The sequence below is a fragment of the Schistocerca gregaria genome, chromosome 5 (assembly GCF_023897955.1).
Source record: "Schistocerca gregaria isolate iqSchGreg1 chromosome 5, iqSchGreg1.2, whole genome shotgun sequence".
Taxonomy (NCBI): Eukaryota; Metazoa; Arthropoda; class Insecta; order Orthoptera; family Acrididae; genus Schistocerca; species Schistocerca gregaria.
In genome coordinates, this window is record NC_064924.1 from 95,792,122 (window position 1) to 95,813,791 (window position 21,670).

At 47.1% G+C, this 21,670-nt stretch overlaps 1 protein-coding gene across 1 annotated transcript in view; it reads left to right on the top strand.

Annotated features, from left to right (window-relative positions):
* The window catches only part of LOC126273242 (methyl farnesoate epoxidase-like), a 179,217-nt gene that overhangs the window by 94,951 nt on the left and 62,596 nt on the right, over nucleotides 1–21,670 (top strand). The window contains exon 3 of the mRNA XM_049976787.1: nucleotides 1,509–1,745. Within this exon, the coding sequence (XP_049832744.1) occupies nucleotides 1,509–1,745 (237 nt within the window). The remainder of the gene's footprint in view (nucleotides 1–1,508; nucleotides 1,746–21,670) is intronic.

Sequence of the window (21,670 nt, forward strand, 5' to 3'; positions counted from 1 at the left end):
TTAGGTTTAAGTTGTTCTAAGTTCTAGGGGACTGATGACCACAGATGTTAAGTCCCATAGTTCTCAGAGCCAACTGCACGAAGAATTACCTCGTCCATTGCAGGCGTCGTCGTTCTAGGTCTTCCCCAGTTGCGAGTCATAGGCTGGAATGTTCCGTGCTCCCTAAGACGCCGATCAATCGCTTCGAACGTCTTGCTGTCGGGACACCTTTGTTCTGGAAATCTGTCTCGATGCAAACGTACCGCGCCACGGCTATTGCCCCGTGCTAATCGATACATCAAATGGGCATCTGCCAACTCCGCATTTGTAAAAATTGCACTGACTGCAAAACCACGTTCGTGATGAACACTAACCTGTTGATGTGCTTGATGCTAGTACTGTAGAGCAGTGAGTCGCATGTCAACACAAGCACCGAAGTCAACATTACCTTCCTTCAATTGGGCCAACTGGCGGTGAATCGAGGAAGTACAGTACATACTGACGAAACTAGAATGAGCTCTAACATGGAAATTAAGCGTTTCCGGACACATGTCCACATAACATCTTTTCTTTATTTGTGTGTAAGGAATGTTCCATAAAAGTTTGGCCGTACCTTTTTGTAACACCCTGTGTATCTCCAGGAGAATATAGTTCCATTGCGGGTAATTTCCAAGAATGATTGCCTATCGAAGTGCCGGGGGGTCGAAACGATACATATCGAACGTGCGATCGTAAATCGATCATGCGACTCTGGTGGCGGGCGTTATGAGTATGTATATGGTGGTCGCTACAGCAGCGACAAAATAAGTGCGTTACAAAAATACTTGTAATTGCAAAGGAGACGACTTACCTTACTCGTCGTCGGTGTTGGAATCATGTGAAAGTCCATTACGGTGGTCTGGATGGATAATTTGGAAGAGTTGAACCATGTATTCTTCCTGATACTCGTTCGTTTTCCGCACTGTCCACAATGAAATTTTAAACGGTATTTCAGCATCGAAACTGTTCTTACTAAGTTTTACACACTTCGCACCGCCACAGTGTATACGATCCCCTCTCTCCTCCCCAGTAATACTCCATATTTGCGACAAAATGTCGAACAGTTTTCTACGCTGGATAAACATGGAATTAGACTTTTCCGTGTGGGAGAATCCGCCGAAGAAACGTCAAGAGCACTAGACATCCCACTCACTAACCACATACATCGTCTGGGATTCCCTAGCACTTCACAAATAATTTGCGGAGGTATATAATTTAGAGCAACTAAGGCAACGACGGGAAACAGATAAAAATGACGATCACAAATACCTGATCACAACGACCGCCACCAGAGTCGCATGATCTACTTACGACGGCACGTTCGATATGTGTCGTTTGGGCACCGCAACTTCGATAGGCAATCATTCTGGGAAATTACCCCATTGCGTCTAATTACCTGCTGTTTACGGTTACCAAACTCATCCTTACATCTATATTTCTTGCCAGTGAGACGAATTGTGGGAATGACAAGGGACACTGCGTGTTCACAGGGCCTCCTTGCTTCCCAGTGGTGGGCAGCGCACTGTCTGTACCTCAAGCAAGGCCGGACCTGAAGATGGAGGAGTGGCGCGAAACGTACGGCCCCGTTGTGGGGCTCGTGCTGGGCACCCGGCCGGGCGTCGCTGTCTGCAGGCCTGATGCGGTCTTCGAGGCCCTCAAGAACGAAGACCTGCAGGGGCGGCCCGACAACAAGTTCTTCCGCGAGCGCACCTTCAACAAGAGACTAGGTGCGCCCCATCTTCTCACACTGATCTATGTTTGTGTTGTTATTGTTTCTGTTTCTACATCTAACCTAATTAATGAGCTGTCTCCAAATACCGATCCTGATGGGCCAATCAATATCGACTGGCAGCCCTGCCAATCTCTGCTAGTTGCCCATTTAGATATGGCACGAAGTGGCATGGGGTCGGCACAGGGCTCTCACAGCCATTGCCAATTTTCCAGACCTCGCAGTTGCTACTTCTCATTCAAGAAACTCCCCAGTTTGCATCACATGGCTATGTGAGCCCAGTTGCAGTCCTCTCACCAAATAAATATCCTTGCACTACCACGAAGTGAATGCACGTCCTCCTTGTAGCAATCAGGCATGCTCACCACTTAGTTATGCAGGTGAACGTCTACATTGGTCACCAGGAAGGAGAGCAAATAATGAAAGTTTATTTATACGAGGGCTATCGACAAAGTACATTACGTTTTGGAATTAAAAATAAATAAATTTTTGGAATTTTTTATTATATACAGATGAAAGCCACACTTAAATACTACTTTTCTACGTAGTTGCCATTTAAATTAAGGCACTTATCGTAGCGATGGACGAGCTTGGAAATTCCTTCGTCGTGAAATTCGTCCGCCTGCGCCTTCACCCACGTGGTTACCTCTTTCGGGACAGAAAAGGTGTGATTTTTGTGGATTTCCTGGAAAGAGGCAGTACAATAAACTCTCAAAGGTATTGCCAAACTCTGCACAACCTCAGAAGAGCAACACAAAACAAGCGCAGGGGAAAGTTGGGCTCAAAGACCTTGCTGATTCACGACAACGCCCGGGCCCACACGGCAAATGCCACTCGTGAAGTTCTCGAATCTTTTAAGTGGGAGTTGTTTCCTCATCCGCCGTACAGTCCCGACCTGTCACCGAGCGATTTCCACTTATTCCCAGCAATGAAGAAGTGGTTGGCTATGCAGCGTTTTGATGACTACGCACAGCTTCAAGAAGAGGTTACCACGTGGTTGAAGGAGCAGGCGGCCGAATTTTACGACGAAGGAATTTCGAAGCTCGCCCATCGCTACGATAAGTGCCTTAATTTAAATGGCAACTGTATAGAAAAGTAGTATTTAAGCGTGGCTTTCATTTGTATATAATAAAAAAAATTCCAATACTTTATTTTTAATTCCAAAACATAATGTACTTTGTGGACAGCCCTCGTAGTGCGTATACAGTATTCTACGATTACATTTGTATGTGACTTGGATGTATACAGGATGTTCAGTACATAAAGCTGCCAGCTCTGTCGGAACAACGGCTTTCTAGCTGGGCAATGAGTCGAACTGAGCATGGATGACAGATACGTGTACATCATCCAATACTGCTACAAGTATATTAGAGAGTTCATCACAGGTAGTGAAGGTGAGCTCTTTCAGCAAGCCACTACCAAATACATTCAGTGGGTGAGAGATCTGGGGAACATGCTGGTCAGGGCAACAGTTGGACACCCCGTGTATCAAGGTACTCGTAGATCAGGACGGCATCCGGTATTGTGTTATTTTGTTGAAAGGTAACGTCAGGAGATCTCGAAAGCAGGGCACGGCCACCAGATTTAACATCTCAAAAATGTAACAGCTGTTACAAGTATTTTCTCATCATTAGAAACTTTGCTACATGAACGAGTATACAGAGTAAAAGGCATATTACTATAAACAAAAGTAGGTGTAATTTGCGTCTTCGGATCGATTCCACAATGCCAGGTCTTGTAGGCGATGACATCTCGGTCGGCAAAAGATTCTAATGCAGGCAGCGATGCGTTCTCACAGCGGACAATTGCGAGTGTAAACCACCCACTGCCAGCTGCTCCAGTAGCGACATCGAGTGAAATATTAACTCGACATCCACGGAAGAAAATAGGTTCATTAAGAATTACAGACTGTGAGAACGGAGTGGCCAGATGCTGTGGGCAAATGACAAAGATGAATGCAAAGTGGTAATGTTGATTGTGATGCTGTATCAGGAGCCAGGACTCACCTGAGAAGGTGGTGTGGTGCCGCTCCTGTGTCGAGTTGTGTTGTTGCTGGATGCACCACTATCAGTGCACCACACTCTGCTGTCGCGACGTTCGCCGCATTGACTGTCATGGTGTCTACGTGTCATCGCCGAAGTATCCTCAAACTGACGAGTGATCAAGATACACTTCTGGCCATTAAAATTGCTACGCCACGAAGATGACTTGCTACAGATGCGAAATTTAACCGACAGGAAGGAGATGCAATGATATGCAAATAATTAGCTTTTCCAAGCATTCACTCAAGGTTGGCACCGGTGGCGACACCTACATTGTGCTGACATGAGGAAAGTTTCCAACCGATTTCTCATACACAAACAACAGTTGACCGGCGTTGCTGGTGAAACGTTGTGATGCCTCGTGTATGGAGGAGGAACGCGTACCATCACGTTTCCGACTTTGATAGAGGTCGGATTGTAGCCTATCGCGATTGCGGTTGATGGTATCGCGACATTGTTGCTCGCGTTGGTCGAGATCCAATGACTGTTAGCAGAACATGGAATCGGAGGGTTCACGAGGGTAATACGGAACGCCGTGCTGGATCCCAACGGCCTCGCATCACTGGCAGTCGAGATGACAGGCATCTTATCCGCATGGCTGTAACGGATTGTGCGGCCACGTCTCGATCCCTGAGTGAACAAATGGGGACGTTTGCAAGACAACAACCATCTGCACGAACAGTTCGATGACGCTTGCAGCAGCATGGACTATCATCTCGGATACCATGGCTGCGGTTACCCTTGACGCTGCCTCACAGACAGGAGCACCTACGATGGTGTACTCAACGACGAACCTGGGTACACGAATGGCAAAACGTCATTTTTTCGGATGAATCCAGGTTCTGTTTACAGCATCATGATGGTCGCATCCGTGTTCGGCGACATCGTGGTGAACGCACCTTGGAAGCGTATATTCGTCATCGCCATACTGGCGTATCAACAGGCGTGATGCTATTGGGTGCCATTGGTTACACGTCTCAGTCACCTCTTGTTCGCATTGACGGCACTTTGAACAGTGGACGTTACATTTCAGATGTGTTACGGCCCGTGGCTCTACCCTTCATTCGGTCCCTGCGAAACCCTACATTTCAGTAGCATAATGCACTACCGCATGTTGCAGGTCCTGTACGGGCCTTTCTGGTACAGAAAATGTTCGACTGCTGCCGTGGCCAGCACATTCTCCAGATCTCTCACCAACTGAAAACGTCTGGTCAGTGGTGGCCGAGCAACTGGCTCGTCACAATACGCCAGTCACTATTCTTGATGAACTGTGGTATCGTGTTGAAGCTGCATGGGCAGCTGTACCTGTACACGCCATCCAAGCGCTGTCTGACTCAATGCCCAGGCGTATCAAGGCCGTTTTTAGGGCCAGAGGTGGTTGTTCTGGATACTGATTTCTCAGGATCTATGCACCCAAATTGCGTGATAATGTAATCACATGCCAGTTCTAGTATAATATATTTTTGCAATGAATACCCTTTTATCATCTGCATTTCTTCTTGATGTAGCAATTCTAATGGCCAGTAGTTTATTTTCAAAAGAATACATTCAGTAACAAAACTAGAACTCAATTATAATGTTTCTCTGCCTCGTGATTACTGGGTGTTGTGTGATGTCCTTAGGTCAGTTAGGTTAAAGTAGTTCTAAGTTCTAGGGGACTGATGACCGTAGATGTTAAGTCCCATAGTGCTCAGAGCCATTTGAACCAATCAATTATAATGTCCGTGGATGAGTATCTACACGACTAGGTACAAGTGTCTCTGCTGTGACGTTGCCTGTGGTGTGCCGACACGACGAATCTCAAGAGTCGTGGTAGGCGACGGCTTGAAGACCTGGGACGTTACTGGGCCGGTGCTGCCGGCGTGTGACAGCTGAAGGGCAGCTGGAGAAGACCATGACGAACTGCGGGCGTGAAGCGTTAATTAGCTACAACAGTCACTTCATAAATGAAACAATATTATGATTAATTAGTAATGTTTCAGATTATTAACTTTATTTAAATGTTGACATAATTTATCAAACAGTAAAAAGTTACTCGAAGGTACAGTCGAACCTCGATAGCTCGCGTGGGCCCTGTGCTGCTGTGACGGATAAATTGCCCGGTATATGAGTTGCGCATAAAAGTTTGGACCCCTGTTTCTCGGAATCTTCTGGGCAGTGCGCTTCACAAATTTTGTTTGTGGACATCTTTGAGGTACACTACTAATCAGCAAAGTCTCGTCCCGAAATGCATTTTCCGAGACCATAAGGTCCCCATGTGAGCCGAAACTGCTGGTACTGCTAACTCTGGAGCTGAGCTGCTGATACAGCCAGACGGAACTGCTGGTATTGCCGACGTAGAGCGCAACAGACTTCACATGATCTGACAGTGGCCTAAATAGATGAGAGTGAATGGATATTGGCGTAGCGTTGCGAGGATACGTGACCTGGCGTAGCAATATAGTACCCTGCCGATATCGCTCTCTGCTGCAACAGGTGCATGCCTGTCGTCGAAGTTGGTGCCCCCAGACGCTGTAGAGGTAACATGGAACTCCGTGATAAACAGCCCAGGCAATATAAGGAACATATCTCTGTTGTAGTGAGAGCCATTCGTACACGTCCTCCTGGGTAGGCAGCTGCCCATATGGCCTGCCTGGTGTGTGCAGGAATCGACTACAAGGTGGATCTAATATCCGCACTCTCAGTGTGGATACTTGTCATTCTGGAAACAAGCTTATCTCCTGGCTCAAGGTAAGACTCGTGTCTACATCCACATCTATACCCATACTCCGCAAGCCACCTGACGGTGTGTGGCGGAGGGTACCTTGAGTACCTCTATCGGTTCTCCCTTCTATTCCAGTCTCGCATTGTTCGTGGAAAGAAAGATTGTCGGTATGCCTCTGTGTGGGCTCTAATGTCTCTGATTTCATCCTCATGGTCTCCTCGCGTGATATACATAGGAGGGAGCAATATACTGCTTGACTCCTCGGTGAAGGTATGTTCTCGAAACTTCAACAAAAGCCCGTACCGATCTACTACTGAGCGTCTCTCTTGCAGAGTCTTCCACTGAAGTTTATCTGTCATCTCCGTAACGCTTTCGCGATTACTAAATGACCCTATAACGATGTGCGCTGCTCTCCTTTGCATCATCTCTATCCCTTCCATCAACCCTATCTGGTATGGATCCCACACCGCTGAGCAGTATTCAAGCAGTTGGCGAACAAGAATACTGTAACCTACTTCATTTGTTTTCGGACTGAATTTCCTTAGGATTCTTCAATGAATCGCAGTCTGGCATCTGCTTTACCGGCGATTAATTTTATATGGTCATTCCATTTTAAATCACTCTTAATGCCAACTCCCAGATAATTTATGGAATTAACTGCCTCCAGTTGCTGACCTGCTGTATTGTACTAAATGATAAAGGATCTCTTTCTGTGTATTCGCAGCACATTACACTTGTATACATTGAGATTCAGTTGCCATTCCCTGCACCATGCGTCAATTCGTCGCAGATCCTCCTGCATTTCAGTACGTTTTTCCATTTTTACAACCTCCCGATATACTACAGCATCATCCGCAAAAAGTCTCAGTGAACTTCCGATGTTATCCAAAAGGTCATTTATATACACTCCTGGAAATTGAAATAAGAACACCGTGAATTCATTGTCCCAGGAAGGGGAAACTTTATTGACACATTCCTGGGGTCAGATACATCACATGATCACACTGACAGAACCACAGGCACATAGACACAGGCAACAGAGCATGCACAATGTCGGCTCTAGTACAGTGTACATCCACCTTTCGCAGCAATGCAGGCTGCTATTCTCCCATGGAGACGGTCGTAGAGATGCTGGATGTAGTCCTGTGGAACGGCTTGCCATGCCATTTCCACCTGACGCCTCAGTTGGACCAGCGTTCGTGCTGGACGTGCAGACCGCGTGAGACGACGCTTCATCCAGTCCCAAACATGCTCAATGGGGGACAGATCTGGAGATCTTGCTGGCCAGGGTAGTTGACTTACACCTTCTAGAGCACGTTGGGTGGCACAGGATACATGCGGACGTGCATTGTCCTGTTGGAACAGCAAGTTCCCTTGCCGGTCTAGGAATGGTAGAACGATGGGTTCGATGACGGTTTGGATGTACCGTGCACTATTCAGTGTCCCCTCGACGATCACCAGAGGTGTACGGCCAGTGTAGGAGATCGCTCCCCACACCATGATGCCGGGTGATGGCCCTGTGTGCCTCGGTCGTATGCAGTCCTGATTGTGGCGCTCACCTGCACGGTGCCAAACACGCATACGACCATCATTGGCACCAAGGCAGAAGCGACTCTCATCGCTGAAGACGACACATCTCCATTCGTCCCTCCATTCACGCCTGTCGCGGCACCACTGGAGGCGGGCTGCACGATGTTGGGGCGTGAGCGGAAGACGGCCTAACGGTGTGCGGGACCGTAGCCGAGCATGATGGAGACGGTTGCGAATGGTCCTCGCCGATACCCCAGGAGCAACAGTGTCCCTAATTTGCTGGGAAGTGGCGGTGCGGTCCCCTACGGCACTGCGTAGGATCCTACGGTCTTGGCGTGCATCCGTGCGTCGCTGCTGTCCGGTCCCAGGTCGACGGGCACGTGCACCTTCCGCCGACCACTGGCGACAACATCGATGTACTGTGGAGACCTCACGCCCCACGTGTTGAGCAATTCGGCGGTGCGTCCACCCGGCCTCCCGCATGCCCACTATACGCCCTCGCACAAAGTCCGTCAACTGCACATACGGTTGACGTCCACGCTGTCGCGGCATGCTACCAGTGTTAAAGACTGCGATGGAGGTCCGTATGCCACGGCAAACTGGCTGACACTGACGACGACGGTGCACAAATGCTGCGTAGCTAGCGCCATTCGACGGCCAACATCGCGGTTCCTGGTGTGTCCGCTGTGCCGTGCGTGTGATCATTGCTTGTACAGCCCTCTCGCAGTGTCCGGAGCAAGTATGGTGGGTCTGGCACACCGGTGTCAATGTGTTCTTTTTTCCATTTCCAGGAGTGTATATTGTGAATAGCAATCACACCCCTGCGGCATACCTGAAATCATTCTTACTTCGGAGGACTTCTCTCCATTGAGAATGGCCTACTGCGTTCTGTTATCTAGGAACTCTTCAATCCAGTCACACAATTGGTCTGATCTGATAGTCCATATTTGCTTACTTTGTTCATTATACGACTGGGGGGGACTGTATCAAACGCCTTGCGGAAGTCAAGAAACACAGTATCTACCTGGGAACCCGTGTCTATGGCTCTCTGAGTCTCGTGGAAGAATAGTGTGAGCTGGGTTTAACTCGATCGTCTTTTTCGAAACCCGTGCTGATTCCTACAGAGTAGATTTCTAGTCTTCAGAAAAGTCATTATACTCGAACATAATACGTGTTGCAAAATTCTACAACTGACCGACGTTAAAGATATAGGTCTATAGTTCTGCACATCTGTTCGATGTCCCTTCTTGAAAACGGGGATGACCTGTGCCCTTTTCCAATCCTCTGGATCGCTACGCTCTTCTAGCGACCTACGGTACACCGCTGCAAGAAGGGGGCAAGTTCCTTCGCGTACTCTGTGTAAAATCTGTGCGGTCCTGCGATGCTGTGCGAACAGTATGTCTTCTGAGGCATTAATCGTGTGAAGCCCTGATATGCTGCGTGGCATTGAGAATGAGGTCGCTGAATCCATCGCTCCGTTTACACACGACAGTCACATGATCCTGCCTAATGCGAGACAGAGTATCACGAAATGTTTAGCTGCAGTCTTGACAGGTCACGATCCTGGTGCTGTCGTAATTCAATGAAATTGTTTCTTCTTCTTACATGATGCGTAATATGATCTCACTGATTCAAATGCGATTTCTGAACGAGACACTCACTGTGCAATGTATCCTTGCTGTTTTGCACAAGCCTGGTTGTCGTTTCCTCCACACACCAGGCAGACCGTGTGGGCAGCAGCCCCGCCAGCAGGACGTGTGTAAACGGCTTTCATCAACACCGAGTCCGCCCCGATAGCTGCGCGGATTGCCGTCCTATGGGCCCAGGTTCGATTCCCGCCTGGGCCGGGGATTTTCTCCGCCCAGGGACTGAGTGTTGTGTTGTCTTCATGATCATTACATCCCCATCCGGCGCGCAGGTCGCCCAGTGTGGCGTCGAGTGTAATAAGACCTGCACCAAGGCGGTCGGACCTGCCCCGTAAGGGACCTCCAAGCCAATGACTCCAAACGCTCATTTCCATTTCCATTAACAATGAAGCGTCAAAGAAACTGAAATAGGCATGCATATTCAAATGCAGAGATATCTAAAAAGGTAGAATACTGCGCTGCGGTCGGCAAAGCCTATATAAGACAACAAGTGTGTGGCGAAGTTGTGTGATTGGTTACTGTTGCTACAATGGCTGATTATCAAGATTTAAGTGAGTCTGAACGAAGTATTATAGTCGGTACACGAGCGATGGGACACAGCATCTCCGAGGTAGCGATGATGTGAGGATTTTCCCGTATGACCATTTCACGAGTGTGCTGTGAATATCAGGAATCCAGTAAAACATCAAGTCTCCGACATCGCTGCGACGGTAACAGATAGTGCAAGAACGGGATCAACGGGGCCAAAGACAATCGTTGAACGTGACATAAGTGCAACCCTTCCGCAAACTGCTGCAGATTTCAATGCTCGGCCATCAACAAGTGTCCGCGTGCGAACCATTTCAACGAAATATCATCGAAATGGGCTTTAGGAGCCGAAGGCCCACTCGTGTACTCTCGATGACTGCACGACACAAAGCTTTACGTCTAGCCTGGGCCTGTCAACACCGACATTGGACTATTGATGACTGGAATCATGTTGCCTGATCGCACGAGTGTTGTTTCAAATTGTATCAAGGGGATGGACGTGTACGGGTATGGAGACAACCTCATGAATCCATGGACCTGCATGTCGGCAGGGGACTGTTTCTCCTGGTGCTGCGTGTGACTGGGAGTGATATGGGACCCTTGATACGTCTAGATACGGCTCTAGAAGCTCACAGGTACGTAAGTATCCTGTCCGATCACCTGCATCCATTCATGTCCATCGTCCATTCCGATGGATTTGGGCAATTCCAGTGGGACAGTGCGACACCCCACACGTCGAGAAGTGCTGCAGAGTGGCTCCAGGAACACTCTTTTGAGTTTAAACACTTCCACTGGCTAGTAAACTTCCCAGAGATGAACATTATTGAGCATATCTGGGGTGCCGTGCAACGTGCTATTCACAAGAGATCCCCACCCCGTCGTACTCTTACGTATTTATGGACACCCTGCAGGATTCATGGAGTCAATTCCCTCTAGCGGTACTTCAGACATTAGTCGACTCTATGCCACGTCGTGTTGCGGCACTTCTGCGTGCTTTTGGGGGTCCTACGCGATATTAGGCACGTATACCAGTTTCTTTGGCTCTTCGGTGTATATCCTTGTATGACCTGGGTTGTTTACCATGGAATTACACATCGCCTCCACAGCGTCTCGGAGCACCAACCTCTCCGACAGGCAGCGCACCTGCGCAGCACGGAGCATTGTCGGCTGTGCACTATTTTGCTACGGCAGGTCACGTGCCGTCGAGGCGCCAGGCGAATATCGATCCGCTGCCGACTATTTAGGCCACTGCGAGACGGGGGGGAAGCCACATGCGTCCTATACAGGTCGGCAGCACCAGCAGTTCAGTCCCAGCGCTGCCAGTTGGCAGTACCAACAGTTTCGCCCCAGCGATCCACGCCAGCAGACCCGGCCAATTCGTCCTGGTCTTCACCAGCAGCACGTCAGCCAACACACGCCAGCGGTACCGGCCCAGTAACTCTCCAGATCTTCACGCTGCTGCGAATCACGACTCTGGGGTTCGTCGTTCAGGCACAGACAACGTCATAGGAGAGACATTCCTGTTGTATATAGTTGTGTGGATATTCATCCAAGGCCACTGTAACTGAGTTTTGCTTTTGTTAATAAATACACTCATGCTCATAAATTAAGGATAATGTTGATACATGGTGAAACAAAGCTCTGGTGGGTGGTTTGCGGGTGCATCTGACCTACGGTCGCCGCACAGTGGCGCTGACAGCAATCCACATACGCAAAGGTGTGTTGGTGCATGTTAAAGTACGGTGCAGCGAGTAAGTGTGCAGACATTTTCAGACGTCCTAATGGTCACTGTGTGTTGAAAATGGCTCAAAGTACACATATTGATGACGTTATGAGGGGTAGAATACTAGAGTAACTGGAAGCTGGTCAAACACAGCAGGTCGTAGCACGGGCCCTCCGTGTGCCACAAAGTGTGATCTCAAGATTATGGCAACGATACCAGCAGACAGGAAACGTGTCCAGGCGCTACAGTACGGGACGTACACAGTGTACAACACCACAAAAAGACCGATATCTCACCATCAGTACCGGCAGACGGCCACGGAGTACTGCAGGTAGCCTTGCTCTGGACCTTATCGCAGCCACTGGAACAGTTGTCTCCAGACACAAAGTCTACAGACGTCTGAACAGACATGGCTTATTCGCCCGGAGACCTGCAAAGTGCATTCCACTGACCCCGGGTCACAGGAGAGCCCGTAAAGCCTGGTGTCAAGAACACAGTACATAGTTATTGGAACAGTCGTCGCAGGTTATGTTCACAGACGAGTCCAGGTATATTATTAGAACAGTGATTCTCGCCGGGTTTTCATCTAGCATAAACCAGATACCAACCCCTTAATGTCCTTGAAAGCGACCTGTATGGAGGTCATGGTTTGATGCTATGGGGTGGGATTATGATTGGTGCACGTACACCCCTGCATGTCTTTGACAGAGGAACTGTAACAGGTCACGTGCATCAGGACGTCATTTTGCACCAGTATGACCACCTTTTCAGGGGTGCAGTGGGTCCCACCTTCCTCCTGATAGATGATAACGCACGGCCCCACCGAGCTGCCATCTTGGAGGAGTACCTTGAAACAGAAGATATAAGGTGAATGGAGTGGTGTGCCTGTTCTCCAGACCTAAACCCCATCGAGCACGTCTGGGATACTCTCGGTCGACGTATTGCTGCATATCTTCAAACCCCTAGGACACTTCAGGAGGGACCGATGACCTATGCAGTTTTGTCCCTTTAATCCTCAACCAACCACTTCAGGAGCTTCGACGGGCGCTGGTGCAAGAATGGGAGACTATACCCCAGCAGCTTCTCGACCACCTGATCCAGAGTATGCCAACGCGTTGTGCGGTCTGTGTGCGTGTTCATGGTGATCATATCCCATATTGATGTCGGGGTACATGCGCAGGTAACAGTGGCGTTTTGAAGCACATGTGTTTCGGGACGGTTTTCTCAAAGTATCGCCAATAAAGACCTATTTCATGTGTGTTCCCTATGTCCCTATGCTATTAGCGCGTTTTGTGTAGTGCCTTGTTGTGTGGCACCACTTTCTGCAATTATCCTTCATTTATGAGCATGAGTGTAGTTACTCTTTTAAAGAAGTGGTTCCCAACCTGGGTGTAATAACCCCCGAGCTCTAAAATGAATTTTTCTGAGGAGTAAAAACTTAACGATTCGATTCTGTTTTAGTGACGAAACTGAATTATTTTCAAGATTCATTACTATTATCATAATTTCGTAAGACACTAATAATTATATAACATTATGACCACTGAACTACTATCGATATAATTGCATCCAGGCAATAGCAGCGTCAGCTCGTGAAGAATGAGTGATAGTCAGACACACACATGTAGTATCAGTGAGTGTGCTGTCCGTGTGTAGAATGGGGAAGGATCATGATCTATCTGAGTTTGACTGAGGGCAGATTGCGATAACCCGAAGGGCTCGGCACGAGCGTTTTAGAAGCTGCACGACTTGTCGGGTATTCGAGAAGTGCTGTGGTGAGTGTCTTCAAGCTGAAGCGAAACCCATGTGAAACCACGTCCAGACGTCGTGGGGTAGGGGGCGGCCGCCCCTCATTACAGATGTCTGGTAAAACAGGATAGGTGGCGAACTGTGGCGAAACTAACATCAGACGTTAATGCTGTGAAGAATGCAAGTGTGTCTGAACACACAGTCTACTGAACATTCCTAACGATGGGCCTCCGCAGCCGACAACACATGCATGTGCCAATGTTAGCATACGACATCGGCAACTACGACTGAAATTGGCACGTGCTCATCGGCACTGGACGTTGGCGCAGTGGCAGAGCGTTGCACGGTCTGATGAATCCCGATACCTGCCGATGGGAGGGCGCGAATCCGTAGCCTTCCAGGGGAACAGCTCCTTGACACCTGTACTTCGAAACAGAGACAAGCTGGCTGCGGCTTCATTACGCTCTGAGGAAAATTCGCGTGGGCATCCATTGGTCCAGTGGAGCTCGTGCAAGGCACCATTGCGGGCAAGGAGCATCGTAAACTGGTTGCAGATCACGGAACCCCTTCATGACGATTATCTTTCCCGACAGCAGTGGCATTTTTCAGCAGGATCATGCGCCATATCACAAGTCCTGGAGTGTGATGGAATGGTTCGAGGAACACAGTGACCAGTCCCAGATGATGTGCTGGTCCTCAACTCGCCAGGTCTGAACCCTATCGAACTCGTCTGGAACGTTGCATCAGAACTCACGGCCCCCTCCCCGAAATTTACGGGAATTATGTGACCTGTGCGTGCAGATGTGGTGCCAACTCCCGACAGCGACCTACCAAGGCCTCACTGCTTCCATTCCACCACGCGTCGCGGCTGTTATCCGCGCCAAAGGGGGATATAACACCTATTGCGTGAGTGGTCATAATGTTCTGGCTAATCAGTGTAACGCACATTGTGAGCTATGAAAAGGGAACGAAAGCCATTCATATGCCTGCTTAATCGGACTTCGGAAATATTCGTTAGTCTGAAGGAGGGAAAAAAATCCCAGTTTCAAATTCGTTCGTATACTTTCCCCCTGTTTTCACTCTATATACAAATTTTGCACTTGGGCGCCCCTCTCAGCTTGACGCTACAAGGGACCGCTTGAGTTTTAACACATTCATTTCTATGCCTGTACGCCATTCGGGCGAGCATGTGTCGATTGTGTGGTAGACGCCCGTATCTCTTGCGGACGCAGCTTTTCCATCCACTGCATTGTGTTTTCCGGCTCGCTACACCGGTTGTTGGACACCTGTAGTGGTTCAAATGTTGTCCACTAGATGCAGCAGGACTCGTTTCAAACTGTGCCGTAGCTGTTGGAACTGTCATGAAGAACAGAAAGGACCTACCGAGAAGATTCAAATCAAAGAAGCTGAAACAAAATGATTTTTTTAAGGAATGGTTCTTTTCTACCGATCTAATGGAAAAATAATCGTGATCGTGATGTATATGGCCTCTCAAAACGAAAGTAGGCAATCACCAAAGAGGATCCTGTACGTTCAAAAGGAGGTTATTAAAGGACCATAAATCCAAACATTGTGATAGATTATAACACGAGCAAGACTGCTGGTGCAGACCGTGTCAGGCAGCTGTGCAGATACTACCCCTTCGCAAGCAAATCATTGAAGTGGTGGAAAAAACTTTTCATCCACGTTTTCCTAACATCTACTGTGAATAGTTCTATTTTGTACAAGGCTATCACCAAGCAAAAAAAATCTCTAGTGGAATATATGGAAAAAAGTCAGCATGGACTTTGCAGCTGCAGGAGGAGACATTCTATCATTGGAACCAACACCAACCACTAGCCTAGATAGACATTTTGGTCGTTTTTTTTTTTCAGGGAAGGCACCACCCACTGTCAACAAAGCAAAGGCCACATGTTACTGTAAAGTATGCTCTGAGAAAGGAAAGAAAGAGACTAGCAAGCGGGTGAAACCTTCCCGTCTCGTCCATATCTCTTTTATTGCGCAACCTTCCCTTCTACAATATCCTATGAAACCTTCCCTTAGGATTTCTACCTCATGCTTAATAATAACAAACGAAATCTTCCCTTTGAAATTAATCCTCTTTCTCAATCTTCGCATACAAATTTAAATGCTGCTTATTAAAAGTTATTTACTGATTATTTCGACGAAACACAGAATGTGTCGTCGTCGTGGTCCTCAGTCGTTACCTGCAATAACCCAAAACTGTTCCTTTCCTTTTTTACTGTTACTGGATCGCCATCTGACTGATACATCGAACTGCGACATAAATATACTTACTCTGTTTTACTATACTCTATTAGCTGCTGGTGGGCTGTCATAATAAGTGGCTATATTTATTACCGAAGCTGACATTATTCTTTAATTAATTTGACTGACGTTAGGTAATTCATAGTTAAACTTTTTCTTGACAAAAATACAATTTTGCGAAGTTTTACGTTGATGGTTTTTGAGATAGGTTATAACCAGTAATGCAATATTGCTGGCAAAAATTAATTATATTCTGAATGAAATGATTTCTTGTAAATCATAGCTGGTGGCTCGCAGGCACACCGTTCCTCTTAACCTCTCGCTTCAGACCGGCTACCGACTCGATTCACTTCTCGCCTACTACTGACTTCCTACGAACACTAAAGTGCGGTCCCTCCTGCCAACAATGCTTTCTGGTGCAAACAATCCCTGCTACCATTACAAAATGTATCAATGCGCGGTCTTTCCTGCTCTTTTCTTAAAATGTACCCATACGCGGTCTCTCCCGCCCTTTTTAAAATTATATCAATGTGCGGTCTCTCTTGCCAACAATACTTTGGTGCAGACATTTCGTGCTACCACAATTATTTGCAACATGACAAATATTAATTATTCCTACTTAAACCTATTAATAAAATATAAACATCTTTCATAAATTGTGGTTTGAATATAGACAATAGAAATATACACGACTAACACGGGTAAGGAAAGAAAGCAGCTGGGGTACAAAGAATGCAATGTTAGACTTTGTGTACGACAATATTTTCATGACTACCATTTACAGGTAAATCGTGTATTGATTATATGTAATCTTTTTGGTCATAAAGTATGCCCTTACGATGCTATTTTTTTGTTTTTATTTGTACTTGGAGTCTATATCAGCAAGTGTAACACTTTTTCTACCGGGGAAGGAGTTCCTTCGCGTGTTTAACAACGCTAACGCACCAGTGCTGTTGCGGACATATACACTGGTGTCCAAAATTAAATCAACAAACGGAAATGCAAGGTTGCGTTTATTTTGCCACAAAACAGTATAAACAAGTAATAGTAAAATAGAAACACCAAAAAAATACAGAACGTAAACAATTGCAACATGCATAACTGTAGATAAAAATGTTCTTCGTTTTTTCCAACGTAACGGATTTGTACATATATTCCGACAACTGGTTAATGTTCTCACAATGGGGTGTGACCACCTCTGTCAGCAACACAAGCCTGAAAGCGACACGACCTGCAGTAAATAATGACATCAAATTGTTCAAATGGCTTTGAGCACTATAGGACTTAACATCGGAGGTCATCAGTCCCCTAGAACTTAGAACTACTTAAACCCAACTAACCTAAGGACATCACACACATCCATGCCCGAGGCAGGATTCGAATCTGAGACCGTAGCAGTCGCGCACGCTTGTGGACTGAAGCGCCTAGAACCACTCGGCCACTGAGGCTGGCAATGATGACATCAATCTCGTGTTGAGGTAATAACGCCCGTTCTTCCCGCAGAGCCGTTCCCAAATCTTGAGAAGTGCCTGGTGGATGCTGACGTGATGCAAGTCGTTTCCCTAGCGTTTCCCAGATATGCTGTATTGGGTTCAAATTGTGAGATCGAACTGGCCACGCCATGCGTGCAGTATCTTCCATTTCCAAGAAAACATGAGCCACTCGTGCCCTTTGAGATCGAGCGTCCATCGATACGAAGTCTGTGCCCACAGCACCTCGCAACAACCATAAAAGAAGTCCCAAGATCTTGTCACGGTACCTGACAGCAGTTAAACCTTGCAGATTCACCCACGTAGAATTTCATGAAGTGGGAGTTCGAGTTGGCAACATAATTCCAGCCCACACCATTAGGGGTCCTCCTCGATTCGGTCTCCTTCCACACTATCTGTGTCCCGTAACTGTGTTCCACTTTCCCGCCAGATACGAATCCATCGAGACACATTCTCCAGACTCATCTGTAGAAATAACATTGGCCGACTATTCGACCGTCCAGGTGTCATGTTGATGACGTCACTCTATACGTTCTTTTCAGTGAAGATGTCAGAGATAGACATACAGCAGGTCTCTGAGAATAAAGGCCACTCTACCGAAGCCTTCTGTACACCGTTTGGCTCGATACAGCACATCCAGTGGATGCTGCGAGCTCACATGCCAGCTGCCGTACGGCACTAAGGCGGTGCTGTTGTGCCCACACAGTCAAATAATGGTCCTGTCATCTGAAGTCACACATGGCCAGCCCCGTCCTGTTCTTCAGAATAAAGTTACGGCCTCTATACACTGTCGCCACATCCGAGAAACAACAGAACAATTCACATCAAGCCATCGGGCCAAATCAGTTTGCTACTGTCGTGCATCCTATCTTTCTATGGCTCTCCGACCGCCCCTATAGCTGAATGGTCAGCGTGACGGACTGCCGTCCTAAGGGGCCCGGGTTCGATTTTCGGGGATTTTCTCCTTTCAGGAACTGGGTGTTGTGTTGTCTTCATAATTTCATCCCCATCCGGCGCGCAGGTCGCCCAATGTGGCGTCGAATGTAATAAGACCTGCACCAAGGCGGCCGGACCTGCCCCGTAAGTGACCACCCGGCCAACGATGCCAAAGGCCAAAAGCTCATTTACATTATGGCCCTCCACCGTAGAGAGACCGGTAGCCATCTACTCTACATCTACATCTACATTTATACTCCACAAGCCATCCAATGCTGTGTGGCGGAGGGCACTTTACGTGCCACTGTCATTAACTCCCTTTCCTGTTCCAGTCGCGTATGGTTCGCGGGAAGAACGACTGCCGGAAAGCCTCCATGCGCGCTCGAATCTATCTAATTTTACATTCGTGATCTCCTCGGGAGGCACAAGTAGGGGGAAGCAATATATTCGATACCTCATCCAGAAACGCACCCTCTCTAAACCTGGACAGCAAGCTACACCGCGTTGCAGAGCGCCTCTCTTGCAGAGTCTGCCACTTGAGTTTGCTAAACAGCTCCGTAACGCTATCACGGTTACCACATGACCCTGTGACGAAACGCGCCGCTCTTCTTTCAGTCTTCTCTATCTCCTCTGACAACTCGACCTGGTACGGATGCCACACTGGTGAGCAAGACTCAAGGATATGTCGAACGAGTATTTTGTAAGCCACCTCCTTTGTTGATGAACTACATTTTCTAAGGACTCTCCCAATGAATCTCAACCTGGTACCCGCCTTACCAACAATTTATTTTATATGATCATTCCACTTCTAATCGTTCCGCACGCATACTTCCAGATATTTTACAGAAGTAACTGCGACCAGCTATCATATAATCATACAATAAAGGATCCTTCTTTTTATGTATTACTTTTGTCTATGTTAAGGGTCAGTTGCCACTCCCTGTACCACGTGCCTATCCGCTGCAGATCTTCCTGCATTTCGCTGTAATTTTCTAATGCTGCAACTTCTCTGTATACTATCCGCGAAAAGCCGCATGGAACTTCCGACACTATCTACTAGGTCAGTGCTATACTGCACTGTCTGTGACTGTGTGCTCAGCGATTGTGGGTGTGAGGCTACCAGGCAAACACCTCGTTTCATAAGAGTCCTGACGTCATGGTTGGTATGGTTGTCCGTTGACCAGAATGCCATGTTCCGTGCAGAACACATTCGTACAGACATGGGGTTGAGAGTTTGTATGATTATGTCGCGAATTAGATATATGACAGGGAAATAGCACTTCGTTGCTTTGGGTTTGGACACCAGTGCATATACAGGGTGGTGCATTGATCGTGACCGGGCCAAATATTTCACGAAATAAGCGTCAAACGAAGAAACTACAAAGAACGAAACTTCTCTAGCTTGCAGGGGGAAACCAGATGGCGCTATTGTTGGCCCGCTAGATGGCGTTGCCATAGGTCAAACGGACAACAACTGCGTTTTTTTTTTAAATAGGAACCCCAATTTTTTATTACACATTTGTTTAGTACATGAAGAAATATAAATGTTTTAGTTGGACTACTTTTTTCGCTTTTTGATAGATGGCGTTGTAACAGTCACAAACATATCGCTCACAATTTTAGACGAACAGTTGGTAACAGGTAGGTTTTTTAAATTAAAATACAGAACGTAGGTACGTTTGAACATTTTAATTCGGTTGCTCCAATGTGATACATGTAACTGTGAACTTATCATTACTGAGAACGCATGCTGTTACAACAAGATTACCGGTACAACGTTACTGCAATAAATGCTCAAAATGATGTCTGTCAATCTCAGTGCATTTGGAAATACGTGTAACGACATTCCTCTCAACAGCGGGTAGTTCGCCTTCCGTAATATTCGCAGATGCATTGACAATACGGTGACGCATGTTGTCAGGCGTTGTCGGTGGATCACGATAGCAAATATCCTTCAACTTTCCCCACAGAACGAAATCCGGGGACGTCAGATCCGGTGAACGTGCGGGCCATGGTATGATGCTTCAACGACCAATCCAGCTGTCATGAAATATGCTATTCAATACCGCTTCAACCGCACGCGAGCTATGTGCCGGACATCCATCATGTTGAAAGTACATCGCCATTCTGTCATGCAGTGAAACATCTTGTAAGAACAACGTTAAAACATTACGTAGGAAATCAGTATACATTGCACCATTTAGATTGCCATGGATGAAATGGGGGCCAATTATCTCTCCTCCAATAATGCCGCACCATACATTAACCTGTTAAGGTCGCTGATGTTCCACTTGTCGCAGCCATCGTGGATTTTCCGTTGCCCAATAGTGCATATTATGCCGGTTTACGTTATCGCTATTGGTAAATGACACTTCATCGCTAAATAGAACGCGTGCAAAAAATGTGTCATCGTCCCGTAATTTCTCTTGTGTCCAGTGGCAAAACTGTACACGACGTTCAAAGTCGTCGCCATGCAATTCCTGGTGCATAGAAATGTAGTACGGGTGCAATCGATGCTGATGTAGCATTCTCATCACCGACGTTTTTGAGATTCCCGATTGTCGCGCAGCTTGTCTGCTACTGATGTGCGGATTAGCCGCGACAGAAGCTCAAACACCTACTTGGTCATCATCATTTGTTGCAGGTCGTGGTAGACGTTTCAGTGGCTGAACACTTCCTGTTTCCTTAAATAACGTAACTATGCGGCGAACACTTGGATGATGTCGTCCAGGATACCGAGCAGCATACATATCACACAGCCGTTGGGCATTTTGGTCACAATAGCCATACATCAACACGATATCGACCTTTTCCGCAATTGGTAAACGGTCAATTTTAACACGGGTAATGTATCACGAAGCAAATACCGTCCGCACTGACGGAATGTTACGTTATACCACGTACTTATACGCTTGTGACTATTACAGCGCCATCTATCACAAAGCGAAAAAAGTGGTCCAACTAAAATATTCACATTTCTTTACGTACTACACAAATATGTAATAAAAAATGGGGCTTCCTATTTTTAAAAATGCAGTTGATATCTGTTTGACCTATGGCAGCGCCATCTAGCGGGCCAACCACAGCGCCATCTGGTTTCCTCCTTCAAGCTAGACGAGTTTCGTTCTTTGTAGTTTTTTCGTTTGGTACTTATTTCGTGAGATATTTGGCCCGGTCACTATCAATGGACCACCCTGTACAAGCAAGCATATTTCTTAATCTGTATTGTATATGGTATAATTATGCTAAATGTGCGCCTCTAACATGCTTGACAATTGTGTAATCATTCTTTAAATTTGCTAGAAAA